The sequence below is a fragment of the Sarcophilus harrisii genome, chromosome 4 (assembly GCF_902635505.1).
Source record: "Sarcophilus harrisii chromosome 4, mSarHar1.11, whole genome shotgun sequence".
Taxonomy (NCBI): domain Eukaryota; kingdom Metazoa; phylum Chordata; class Mammalia; order Dasyuromorphia; family Dasyuridae; genus Sarcophilus; species Sarcophilus harrisii.
The window spans coordinates 416,455,510-416,468,756 of NC_045429.1; the positions used below are offsets into that span (position 1 = coordinate 416,455,510).

Sequence of the window (13,247 nt, forward strand, 5' to 3'; positions counted from 1 at the left end):
CCTCTTCCAAAGGCCGAGCCGGTGACTGAAGCCGGCGGCAGGGCCGAGAGGGAGGGGGATTGGGCTGAGAGGTCCGGCGGCTGGGAGCATGGCCCAGACAAGATCCCGTGCGGAAGAGCCCGGGGGGGGGGGCGGTGGGAGAGGATGCCCCAGACCCAGAAGAGAAGGAAGCCTCCAGGAGGAGGGCTGGCCTCTTGCAGAGGGCTTATTTGTCGGAGGTGCGGGCACACCCGGATGCCTCCCACTTCCCCGGGGGCCTTGGTGGGCGTGGGCGTGAGTGAGTGTGAGTGTGTGGGGGCGGGGCAGAAGTTGGCCCAGTCAGGCCCGATGACGTCACACTGAGCACCGGTGACGTCACACAACCGGGGCAGTTTCCCCACCAGCTCCTCCCCCCTTCGGAAGGGCAAACCCGTCAGAGTTGCTACCGCGGGCACTGTAGTGAGAAGGCGCTGGCAGGCCGGCCCCACGCTCTAGACATCTAACTCGCTCCACGCTGGCTCCCCACGGAGGACCACCCGCTCGCCATCGCAGGATGGCCACAGATCTAGCCGGCCGTATCATGGCGGCTTCGGCGCCGGCGCCGGCGCCGCCGATCACTTCCGCTTCTGTAGGTGTCATGGCGGCCAGGGGGCGGAGGCTTAGCTCGCAGTTCCGGCCTGGCGGGGCTGGGCCGGGGCTGGGCTTGGGCTGGCTGGCGGAATGGGGGCGGCCGCTCGGCATTCGGCTGGCTGGGCCTGGCGGCGGTGCCTGCAGAACGAGGGGCCCGGCTGTGGCCCCGGACGGGCGAAGCGGGAGGTCGAGGCGGGAGCACGGGGCTGAGGCCGCGGCGTTGGGAAGCAGCCGGAGCCGGGGCCGGGAGCGGGAGCGGCTGAGGCGGCGGCGGCGGCGGCTCCCCGCCTCCCCCCGGGACGGGACGGGACGGGCGGGCGCTGGGGCGGCTCCGGGGGGCGGGGGCCCGGGGCCCGGGCCGGCTCGGGCGGGGGGGATCATGACCCGGCGGCGGGGCCCCGGATCTCTCGGCCTCCGCCTCCGCCTCCTGCTCCTCCCGGCAGCCCCAGCCCGCGGCTGAGACCCAGACCCACCGGCGGTGAGTGCGGGCGGGGGGCGGGGGGCGGCCGTCCTGAGGCTCGGCCCGGGCCCGGCTCCGTTCGGACTCGCTCACCCCGCGGGGCTGAGGGACGCCGGGGAACCCCTGGCCGAGGTCCCCAGCCGGCGGCTCCCGGGGGATTAGCGGGCGGCGGGGGTGCTCGGGCCGGCGGGGCCCCTTCCCCAACTCCTGGCTCCGGCTCGCGCCCCGGACCAGGGCGGGGAGGGCGGGGAGGCCCCTGCGCCTGGCAACGAGCCCTCGGCTCCTCCAGTTTGTTGTGGTAACCGAGGCGCCGCCGGCCAGGGCTGGCCCGCGGGGTTCCCCCGAGTGGGCGAGGAGCAGCTACTGCCCCCTCTCCCCCCCAGCCCCTTGGGTTCTTCCAGCGCAGAGCCTGTGTCAGCTCTGCGCTGGAGGGGGGGGGGGGGTAAGGCGGCATCACGTTTTCCATCCCAGATGATCTCATGGACTTGGGAAGCATCAATTAGAGCAGCCCCAGCCCCGAGGCCTTCCCCTCACCCTCAGAACAGCCTCCACCCCCTCTCTTAGAGACCCCCCCCTAAAAAAAATTGCTGTTTCTGAGAGGACTGTCAGAAAGGGAGGCTGCTTGTAACCCCCCTCTCCCCCGTAGCTGGGAGAACCCTCACCGCCTCCTCCCAACCTAGTGGGCTTAAATTATGTGGCCGCCCAAGACCTACAATTTTGCCCTTGTTTACGTAAAAAGTTATTTTTGATTCCTGACTGCCTTCAGTCCCCCCTCCCCCAAGATGACTGAGGATAAGGAAGGATGACTTGACTTGCTTGGTTGATGGCTCTCAGGTCTATACCAGACCAGAAAAACGGTGTCAAATCAACTTAACATTGCTTTTCACAGTAACTCATTCAGTGACATCTCATTTGAAGCTATTGGTAACCAAAACACTAAAATTCTTTAAGTTACTGAACAATTGCATTTGATAGAGCTTCCTTCCTGGGGACTTCCCTATACAAGGGCTGAAATTACATCCTCCCAAAAAAGTATGGTGCCGATTGTCATTGATTGTAAGAGATCATAATGAGATAAAGAACTTTTGCTAGGATAACTTTTGGAAGCAGAGGTCTTCAGGCTAATAAAACATTTTAGCTGTAAAATTGAGAACCTTAATGCTTCGTGAACAAACGAGCTTTTAGTGACAAAAGTATTCTTGTGTGTATATACCTTAATGATAAAGCTTCTATTATTCTCTGGGCTAACTGATTTTATTGATTTTTAGGACAAGTTAATTTGTAACATAAGCTCAGAATCAAACCAAGAACTCCTTTCAAAGAAAATTTAAAAGTTCATATAACACTAGAAAACAGAATCTCCTTAGTTTGGTATTTTGGTTTTTTTTAAAGCATATCTAGTCCAATGTTGTATAAGTAGAAACCAGTGAACCAAACCAGGCTGGTTAAATATTTCATGGTTAGTATTTGTGTTACCTTTTGTTAAGTGTTATATACATTGTTGCAGGGACGTTGTGGTATTATGACCTTTCCAGTCTGGTTGCAACATACCTTTCCACCCTTATCTTTATAATCTGTTGCCTTGCACATGCCCCAATCTCTGTGACCTACCTACCTTCAGCATGATCATCAAGAGCTGCTTTCTTCTCCCTTCCTCCCTCTCCCATCCATGAAGCCCTACCTAGCCTTAAAGGCCTATTTATAATGGCACACATCCCTCTCCCCATGATGTGGTTTCCTGATTCCTCCCAGCCAGTTATGATGTTGCCTGTTTCTCTAGCCCCTCTCCCCCAGTGCCTTGCACATAGGTACTTAAATGAATTGACTCATTGGAGTTTATAGCTCTTTATATATTTAAGTTGAACACAAGCCCTCCCTTCTCCATGGATGATTTTACTTTTGTCCGTTTAGTAGAATTGAGCAGCTCTTGATAGAGTGACCACATTTATTTGTCGCCTTCTTTCAACTCACATGGAGGTACCTCCCATCTTATTCCAGACCCTTATCCCCTCTTGCTTACACTGTTGTAATAGTCTCCTTCCCTGTTTAAAGTTCTTGTGTTTTCTAGTCCATCTTAAGTGTAGCTGCTGAAATAATTATCCCAAATCACATGCCTGCCCCTGTCGTTTCTGTGGCCCCAAGCCTTCAGTGGTTTCTTATTGGTATTAGCATAAAATGCAAACGCCTCAACCTGGCTTTTAGGACCCTCTACAGGCTGATGATAAACAATGTCTCTACCCTTCCCGTATAATTAATAACTCTCCTTTATACATTCTAGCTGAACTGGACTCCCAAGCACCCCATCTTCTGACTGCCTTTTCACAGCTGGCTCCATGTCTGGAACATGCCCTCTTCTCTACCTTTCAGAATTCTGGTTTTCCTTCTGGGTTTAGCTTGGCCACCTCGGCCAGGAAGCTTTCTATGATTGCCCAGTAGTTGGTGGTATTCTTTGTCAGATTACTATTTTCAGTTATGCATCTGTAGCTCAGCCCCCTCTCCTTTTCCTCCTTTTCCCACTCGAATTGCTTGTGAAGACTACTTTAAATTTTTGTCTGTCTTGGGATTATTCCCTTCTGGGAAGAAATGAGCATTTATATATCGCCTATTATGTGCTAAGCACTTTCTAAACAACCTTGCAAGGAAGGTGCAATTATTATCCCCATTTTACAGTTGAGGAATCCTAAGGCAGAAAGGTTTAGTGTTTTGTTCATGGTCATGTAACTCAAAAGTATCTGAGGTCAGATTTGAACTTAGTCTTTTCTGTCTTTAGGCCCATATCCACTATACCATCATCTGCTTCATTCACATATGACCTTGCACATAATAGGTACTTAATGTTTGTTCAATTAAATGTGCCCCTGCCATCTCCATCCCATTTTACAAAGGAGGGAATTGAACCTCAAAAATTTTAAGTGGTTTATCCAAAGTCACTCATATAATAAATGTCAGGTTCAAGATTCAAACTCTTTTTTTCCTGACTTAAATTCAGTTCCTTTTCTACCATGTTATCCTTTCTTTTATATTTATTTCAATTTGTATCATAGTTATTTATTATTGTCTTACATGCCTAATCATCTCTAGCCAATTTAAGCAGATTGAAAGCAGGGATACTGTGCAGTGTATTTAGCAGGTGCTAAGTAAATATTTGCAAACAATGGCATTGGGATCTTCAGAACTTTAAGCTCCTGTTGTTGGTCATATACCTATATTGTTGTCATCTTTTTGTTTGGCCTGCTATCTTCTATCTTTCTCTTTCTACCTGCTCCTTTAGTCTTTTTGTTGTTGTTGTTGTATCTTTTGGGGTAATTTTACTCAAATACTGGTCAGTTATCTCTTGGTCCTTGAAAACCCAGCTCTCCTAAGCCTGAGGCCTCCTCCATCAGCTGGTGTTCCTGCACACCTCATTTTATGTCCTTTGATTCTGTATACTCTTATGTGTTCATGTGTCTGGGTATCTCCTTAACAAAGTTGTACTTCTTTTGTAATCACCAGAAATATTTAGTAAGTGCCTACTTTGCGCTAGACCTGAGGACATAAAGACAAAAATAAAGTTCCTATTCTCAAGGATCTTGGAATTTGGAGGGGAAGCAGTATGCACACATTTAAGGAAATCCAAAATGTGATCTGCAAGCATATATCAAACACCTACTCTCTGCTGTCATTAGTGCTGGGGCCTACAAAGGACAGATGTGATTCCTACCTTCAAGGAGCTCACCTTTTAGTAGCAAAAGACTATAGGTATATCTATGTGAATGCAAAATCCATGCAATACATACAAGTGGAAGGAAGGGCACCAGGAAAAATTTCGTGTGGGAGGGTGGGATTTGAGCAGAGTCTTGAAAAAAGGAGGGGTAAAGGGTGAGGAAGCAGAGGATCCTGAGTGTGGCGGGGACAGCCAGTGAAAAAGGCATCAAGTCAGGTGTTGCAGTGTCCTGTGTGAGGAAGTACAAAGGGGCAGTGTGGCTGGATTATAGAATGAATGGAGAGAAGAAAATGTAAGAAGACTGGAAAGGCAGATTGTGAAGTCTTTGAATGCCAGAGAAAGGATTTTATAGTTGGTCTTGGAGGGGGAAAGGAGCTTAATTGAAAAGGGAGTGTCAGAGGAGCATGTTGGGAAATGTAACAAAGTAATTTCCAGGGGAGGGCACAAGTCTAAGGAGCAGGACAATGTGTTAGCCATAGAATAGGGATCCAGAGGGCACAAGGATTGTCCAGAGAAGCAAGATAGGAATGCATCTGGAATCGAGCACACCTTGATAAAACTTAGTGTGATCCACAAGAACTAGGGCCTGTCTTCCAGTCTCAGCTTTGCCATTAGCTGTTTAGCCTGGTTTAGTAATCTTTGCTGGCCAGGCTGGGCAAGATAGGGGTTCTTAACTCTTTGTGTCATGGGTCTCTGTCTGGGAAAGCTTCCCTTTTCTCTGAATGTTTTTAAATGCATAAAATACATAGAATTACAAAGAAAGTCAGTTATATTAAAATTTAGCTGTTAAAAAATTCATAGATCCCAGGACTAGATCTCTCAAAGTGTTTCAGCTCTAAGAATTAATTCTAATATTCTGTAAGATTGGCCTCATGCATCTTGTATCCCACGGATCTCCTGCCAGCATTCTCTGATCCAGCCAAGTAAATCTCTTGCTGTTCTTTGTTTTCCCTCCTTCCATTTCAGTTTACATATCTGCTTAGTTCATGCTCTCGAAACCGTCTCCTTCCTCTGCCAAACTGTTGTAACATTATTCAAGTTCGGTCTTCCTCAGGCCTTTCTGGACTCATCTGGGCAAGGTCTCTACACAGTTTGGCCTTCTCATTTGTTAATAAGATGCTAAGATAACTGTCCTTGACATTTTTTTAAAAAAAAAATGTTGATCTTAAACATACCAAAGACATGAACAGTTCTATATGTAAAGAACAGGAAAAGAGGGTTGTACAATGCAACCAGAGCCACATAAAAGCTCGCTTCTCTCTTTAGTTATGCTCTTTAGCTATGCCACAGCTTCAACATGTTCTTTTCAAAACTGTCCTGCTTGTCCATTTTCCTGCTATCTCTAGTCTTTTGTATGTGCATAAATCATATCTAATTAGTTTGGCAAATTATTTTAGAATGTGCTGTCCTGTGGTTATAAATTTTCATTTCACATTTTCTGAGAAGAGGTACTGAAATTATTTCAGAAAGAAATAATCTGCCTGGAAGGAAAGCAGTTCTTATCTAGATAATGAAGAATAGCCTTGCATAAGAAGACCACATAAAACAATAGAAACAACATAGAACTATGGATCTAATTTATTTACAGGAATTTCTAACCACTCTAAACTCTGGTTCATATGTCCACTGGGAGGAAGTGGGTTTTGTTTTTTTGTTTGTTTTCAGATGGTTCCATTTGTGGGGTAATTCTGAAAGGAAGGGGATAGGGGAAGTTTGTTTTATTCAAATTAAAGTCTTGGTTTTCAAACCTCCTTTTTGCATTTCTACATTCAAAACCTGTGTGTGCTCTCTCCTCTCCATATGGTAATTTTGTCTCCCCTCCCATATGGTAATATTTTGATGGGCTTGGCTAGAATGACAGCATTTCTTTAGTTTATTTGGAAATACTTCTGAGATGTCCTTTAGTATTAGAGAAAATGTGGCCTTTTAGTTTTGTAAAAAGTCCTGGGACTTTGATTTTATTTCTATTTCTTTTGATTCTCTTGGTGACCCTGAGAGCAGCACCTAGAAGTGACTCATTTAACCATAATTTCTTAGTCCTAGGTTTTAAAAATGGGAGAAATTTTACTTTCCATCTGTGCCACAATCTCCCCTCTCCCCTTCCCCTTCTCCTCCCCCCCCGCCCCCCCTCCGAATGTTGAATTCTGGGGGCTCTGAGCTTCACAAATCCTACTAATTCTATGGGCATTTAAAGGGATCCAAGCTTCACTTGTCAGTCTGAGCACTCCCATGTAATTTAAAGTTGGGTATAACTGTTGTTTGTTGTAAAAATGGTCAATTTTTAGTGAAAAGAATCATAGTGGTTTTCTAAAGAAGCTTCTTTTTGTCTCCCTTAACACACCTGCCCTTTGCTTTCCTGGTTTATCATTGTAGATGCTCACTCTTCTGTTTATCCCCAGCTGCTAGTCGAGTATAGGTTACATGCATACATTTATGAATCTACATGTATACAAATACATGAGTGATAAGGAAACAAAGCTAAAAAAGATTTATTATAGATATTTTAGGTTACTATCTTGCCACTTTTGGGAAAGAAGGTACTGAATAGAAATGGTAGAAACAGATGAACATGTTTCTAAAAAGATATAAATTATTAAGGACTATATTATAATAAGATTATAAAGAATTTTTTTTGAGGAATATTCTTTTTTTTTTTTTTAATTTTAATAGCCTTTTATTTACAAGTTATATGTATGGTTAACTTTACAACATTGACAATTGCCAAACCTCTTATTCCAATTTTTCCCCTCCTTCCCCCCACCCCCTCCCCCAGATGGCAGGATGACCAGTAGATATTAAATATATTGAAATATAAATTAGATACACAATAAGTATACATGATCAAACTGTTATTTTGCTGTACAAAAAGAATCGGACTCTCAAATATTGTACAATTAGCTTGTGAAGGAAATCAAAAATGCAGGTGAGCAAAAATATAGGGATTGGGAATTCAATGTAATGGTTTTCAGTCATCTCCCAGAATTCTTTTGCTGGGTGTAGCTGGTTCAGTTCATTACTGCTCCATTGGAACTGATTTGGTTGATCTCATTGCTGAGGATGGCCAGGTCCATCAGAATTGGTCATCATATAATATTATTGTTGAAGTATATAATGATCTCCTGGCCCTGCTCGTTTCACTAAGTATCAGTTCATCTAAGTTTCTCCAGGCCTTTCTGAAGTCATCCTGTTGGTCTTTTCTTACTGAACAATGAGAAATATTCTTTCAATTCAAGATTTTTTTTTTTTTTACTTCTTGGTTCCTATCTGTAAAAATAAATAAATAAATGTCATTGTCAAAAAATAAATCAGTTTGTGAAGAGTGTATATTTGGATTTTTGAGGAAGGGTCCCTGGTCACAGATACATTTTTGAACATCACTTTATTAATAGAGGACCAGGATGAAAGTGATACAGACTTGTGATCTCTGGTATTTGAGAGAACACTCACACGGATCTACTGCTAGAGTCTTTGTAAAGGAGGCCTTAATACTGCCTTTTCAGACTTGTACTTCATTGGTGACAGTGATACTCCTCTTGGCCTTTCAACCCCAGATTACAATTGATTCTTAAAAGTAACTTTGTTGTAAATCTTAATGTATCTTGATAAAACTATGGAAGGTGAATCTTGAGGTTTGAAAAGAAGATACTTATTCCAAGAATTAAAGTTTTCCATCAGTAAGAATTGTTTTAAGCATTTTCATCTAAATTTAACATTTCAAAACCTTTTCCTCTTTAGTTTTGGTGCCCATAACCTAAATTGGAGGGTTACCTTCCATGTGGAGTTGAGGGAACCTCTAGCTGAGGGATCCTGGAAACTTTTTTAATCTGTCTGGAATCTGTTGGTCCTAGCAGAATTTGAGTGGTCTTAAAGGAATGTGATGATGCTTTTTTTCCTGGGCAGTTCCACCCTGCTATGCTTTTAATTCTAGATGACAGTGGGGAGAAGGAAAAACTCAGCTAGCAAAAATGTAGAAGGTACCAGTGCAAGATGTGTGTGTGTGTGTGGGGGGGGGGGGGGGAGGTGTAGAGAGAGGTTTCTGGTATTTTGATACTGAATAGAGCATTTTGTTTTGATTGTAAAACAAGTGAAACACTTCTAGTTGAAAATCTTGACAATGTTACACTGGGGGAGTGAGGTTGTCATCTAATTTTTGGAGTTACATTTTGTTACACTGGGGGAGTGAGGTTGTCATCTAATTTTTGGAGTTGCATTTTACCCAAACCTCCTTCAGTGGGGGTTTGATTTCAGGGGGGGAAAACTAGTAAGTTCTTGCATTATATATTGGAACCATCAGTTTATTTTACTGAGTAAGAATTATTTTCATATACAAGCTTAGAACTGAAATATTTCCAAAAACTTGAACGTAACCTGTGGTTGCCATTAAAAAAAGTATTAGTTTACACGTTACTTGAATTATCTTCCATTTCAGAAAAGTTAATTTTAGTAAAAGTATTTTTAAATCCACTACTGTGGGTAAGATTGTGGGTTAGTTACTATTAATCTTTCAGAGCTTCATTTTCCTAGTATGTAAAACAAGAATGAAAATATTTGTGTTACTTTTACCCGAGTATTGTTGTGAGAAAGGCACCTTTGTAAACCTTAAAGTGCAATAGAAATGTGACTTGCTAGTTATTATGTTGTCCACATATTTAGGCATAGCTGTAAATTGGATACTTTATATTCATATTATTTAGGCAAATACTTACGTATTTTTTTTTAAAGCTTGTGTTTAGATTTTGATTAGATGAGCAGATCATCAAATAGGAAGAAAAGTCCATTTTGAATCTCCCTCCCCCCATTTCATTGTTCAAAAACAGTTTGACTTAGATAAGAAATGATCCTGTAAATGTTTTCAAGTATTTTTTTTTTTTGCATATGATTTAGTTGTTTCACTGTTAGACATGAAATAAAATGACTTTTTAAGTTTCAAAAAGTGGGAAAGTATTACAGTGAGTTTAGCTTTTTGAGTATTATAAAAGTAATGAATGGCCAACCTGAATTGCCTTTAAATAGAGTGCTGTACAATTCCTTCATTTCTAAGATGTCCTGTGAACTATGTAAAAATTCTTTTCCCCTTAAATTAAAAAAGTAACATTTTTAGAAACTGAAAGCTGAAGGTTGTTTGTCATTCCTGCAGCTTAGGCCTAATACAGATGGTTTTCAGTTGTAATCAAGCCCAAAGAAATGTACACAATTGCTTTCTGATGTTCTGTAACATCCTTTGTCATGCTTCCTTCCTGGTTGTTCTGTGACTAGTAAAACTATTATGTATACTGAAATGGAGACTTTTTTCTAAAGCTTAGATCTTTATAGACTTTTCCTTGATCAACTGAATTATAGAAATGCTTATTCTAGACTCCATTAGCTTCCCAAGTCCTGGGGCTTCTGATCAAAGTCTGTATCTTGAGTGTTCAAGTAGTTAAAAGTGTTATTGCTCCAAGTTAAGGGCAGGTTATCTTTTTGCAGATTTATTAGTTTCTTTCCTCCTGAAGTACTTTGCTTACACTCTTTTCCTGGGTGCTAGTTTCATTTAAATAAAAGTGTTTTAAGTCTTCCTGGGAATATGTGTATTTAAACAGAAGCAGAAAAAAAGGGTATTGTCATGGTCAGAGTAATATCTGTGGCCTGGAGATTCAAGTCAGTGTTCATTAAGCATCTGTATGTTATACTTTGGGGATATTCCTGCAAAGTGAGATTGCTTCCTTTAGGGACCTTGCATTCTACTAAAGGAATTCTTTGGATTCACAAATATATATAAGCAGGATATATATGGAGTAAAATGCATAGTGGTTTGTGGGAGGCAGTAATTATTGGGATAATTTGTTGAGTTATTTCACTAGTGACTGACTCTTTGTGGCTTCATTTGAGGTCTTCTGGCAAAGATAACTGGAGTGGTTTGCCATTTCCTTCCTCTGAGGCAAACAGGATCAAGTAACTTAGTGAGACCAGATTTGAACTCAGGTCTTTCTAGCCCATTGCTCTATCTATTGCAGAGTTAGTACTTGGGTTTATGGTGGCTCTAAAAGGAGAAGAGATGGAGGGAGAGTAGCACAGCTTCAGAACTTAAAGGTCTTGTGGAGGGAATAGGCAATTAGGCCAGTTTGGCTGAGAGTTATATGGAATCAACTTGGAAAGATAAGTTGGGACTAGAGCCTATAGGGTTTTCATTGTGAGTCAGGTAATAGACAGCCATCAGACAAGGAGGGGGACATGGTCAGAGCTATACTTTAGGGATATCTATTTGTCAACCGTGTGCATATGGAATGGCAAGGGGGAGGGTACTGGATCAATCAGGAAACTAATATACTAGTAAGGTGAGAAGAAAAATGACATTTTGTGAATTCATAAGAAAGCAGAGTTGTTAAACTCAAATAAAAAAAAAAATAAACTCAAATAAACCATACTTTAGGGTCCCTATAGCCTGTATGGTGACTTAGAAAATCATATCAACATTACTTCTGTTTTTACTATATCTTAATTTATATTGTTAAATATTTCCTGCTTACAGTTTCTTCTGGTTGGGGCTGCAATGTTACCTCTGCTCTGGAGATTTGAAACATATACCATTTATCCATGGTATTTATTAATGTAAATATAATAATATTAATATATATAATGTAAATACTGTTAATATAATAAATATTTATTAAATGCCTGCTGTATGTGCAGGGTAAAGTGAGATACCTGGGGTGATAAGAGTTTAGCTATGAGGATGTTCCTATCCTCATAGAGTTTACCACCTAGTAAAGAATTGAAGAATAAGAATGGGTTCATTCAGAAATATTTGTTTTAATATATTTGTATGTGTATCTGTGTGCATGTGTAGGACAATTTGTCAGATCTAATGAGATGAAAAACTTTATCCTTTTACAGTAGGGAAAAAATGTTTTGATGAGAATATGTTCTAACCAAGTTTGGTCCCAAAGAAGAGACAGGAGAAGCCATTTCTTCCCATCTCTTTGCCGAGAGAGAACCATTAAGGGTGTGGAACACTAGACTTGTCAGATTTTGCTGATGTGTTGGAGGGATGATTTTTGGGAAAGGGGGAGAAACTGATACTAGGAAATAGAGAAATAGAAGTATTGATAACACTTTATTTAGAAAAGAAAAAAAAAGATGCTTAAAAACTAGATCAAAAAGGTATGAATTGCTACAGAACAGAAAGATGTATGCTTTCAGAATTTTCTAAAAGAAAAAAATTTGCTTCCATGCTAGCTCAAAGTGTGCTAGTCAAGAATCTTGCTAATGCCTCTTCTGTCTCTCGGTTGTCTCTCTAGGTATGGCATCACAGCTGCAGGTGTTCTCCCCCCCTTCAGTCTCGTCGAGTGCCTTCTGCAGTGCAAAGAAACTGAAAATAGAGCCTTCTGGCTGGGATGTTTCAGGACAGAGCAGCAACGAAAAGTATTATACCCACAGCAAGAACCTCTCAGCCACACAAGGGCAAGCCAACTCCTCTCACCAGGTGACAAGTTTCAACCTCCCCTCTTACGACCAGAGCCTCCTCCTGCCAGCTCCCACAGTGGAGCATATCGTGGTCACGGCCGCTGACAGCACGGGTGGTGCTGCCACCACATCTTTCCAGAGCAGCCAGACCCTCACTCACAGGGGCAACGTTTCTTTGCTGGAGCCCTATCAAAAATGTGGATTGAAAAGAAAAAGTGAAGAGGTGGACAGCAACGGTAGCGTGCAAATCATAGAAGAACATCCCCCTCTCATGCTGCAGAACAGGACCGTGGTGGGTGCCGCTGCCACGACCACCACCGTGACCACCAAGAACAGCAGTTCCAGCGGAGAAGGGGATTACCAGCTGGTCCAGCATGAAATCCTTTGCTCCATGACCAACAGTTACGAAGTCCTAGAGTTCTTGGGTCGGGGGACATTTGGGCAGGTGGCCAAGTGCTGGAAGCGGAGTACCAAGGAAATTGTTGCAATTAAGATCTTGAAAAACCACCCTTCCTATGCCCGACAGGGCCAGATTGAAGTGAACATCCTTTCCCGCCTAAGCAGTGAGAATGCTGATGAATACAATTTTGTCCGTTCTTACGAGTGCTTCCAGCACAAGAATCACACCTGCCTTGTGTTTGAGATGTTGGAACAGAACTTGTATGATTTCCTAAAGCAGAACAAGTTTAGTCCACTGCCGCTGAAGTACATCCGGCCGATCCTACAGCAGGTGGCCACTGCTCTGATGAAGCTCAAGAGCCTTGGCCTGATCCATGCCGACCTAAAGCCAGAAAACATCATGCTGGTAGATCCTGTGCGGCAGCCATACCGCGTGAAGGTCATTGACTTTGGCTCTGCCAGTCATGTATCCAAAGCTGTGTGCTCCACCTACTTACAGTCACGGTACTACAGGCAAGTGTCCCTCCCCATTCGACTGGATTAGAGAGCCACTCTTAAAACACACACTGCATAGAGCACTAGAATCATTTCCATCAATACAGCATAAAAGCCTGTGGTGATAGATGGTACCTC

General features: G+C 43.0%; 1 protein-coding gene across 6 annotated transcripts in view; it reads left to right on the forward strand.

The window, feature by feature from the left end:
- The first annotated feature begins 406 nt into the window (after nt 1–406).
- The window catches only part of HIPK1 (homeodomain interacting protein kinase 1), a 46,542-nt gene continuing 33,701 nt past the window's right edge, over nt 407–13,247 (forward strand). For 5 of the 6 annotated variants that reach the window (XM_031967325.1, XM_031967330.1, XM_031967327.1 and 2 more), the window contains exons 1-2: nt 940–1,087; nt 12,050–13,127. In XM_031967325.1, the coding sequence (XP_031823185.1) occupies nt 12,052–13,127 (1,076 nt within the window). In that variant the 5' untranslated portion in view covers nt 940–1,087; nt 12,050–12,051. Of the gene's footprint in view, nt 608–939; nt 1,088–12,049; nt 13,128–13,247 lie in introns of those variants that run through there. The other variant, XM_031967326.1, reaches the window with a different exon arrangement.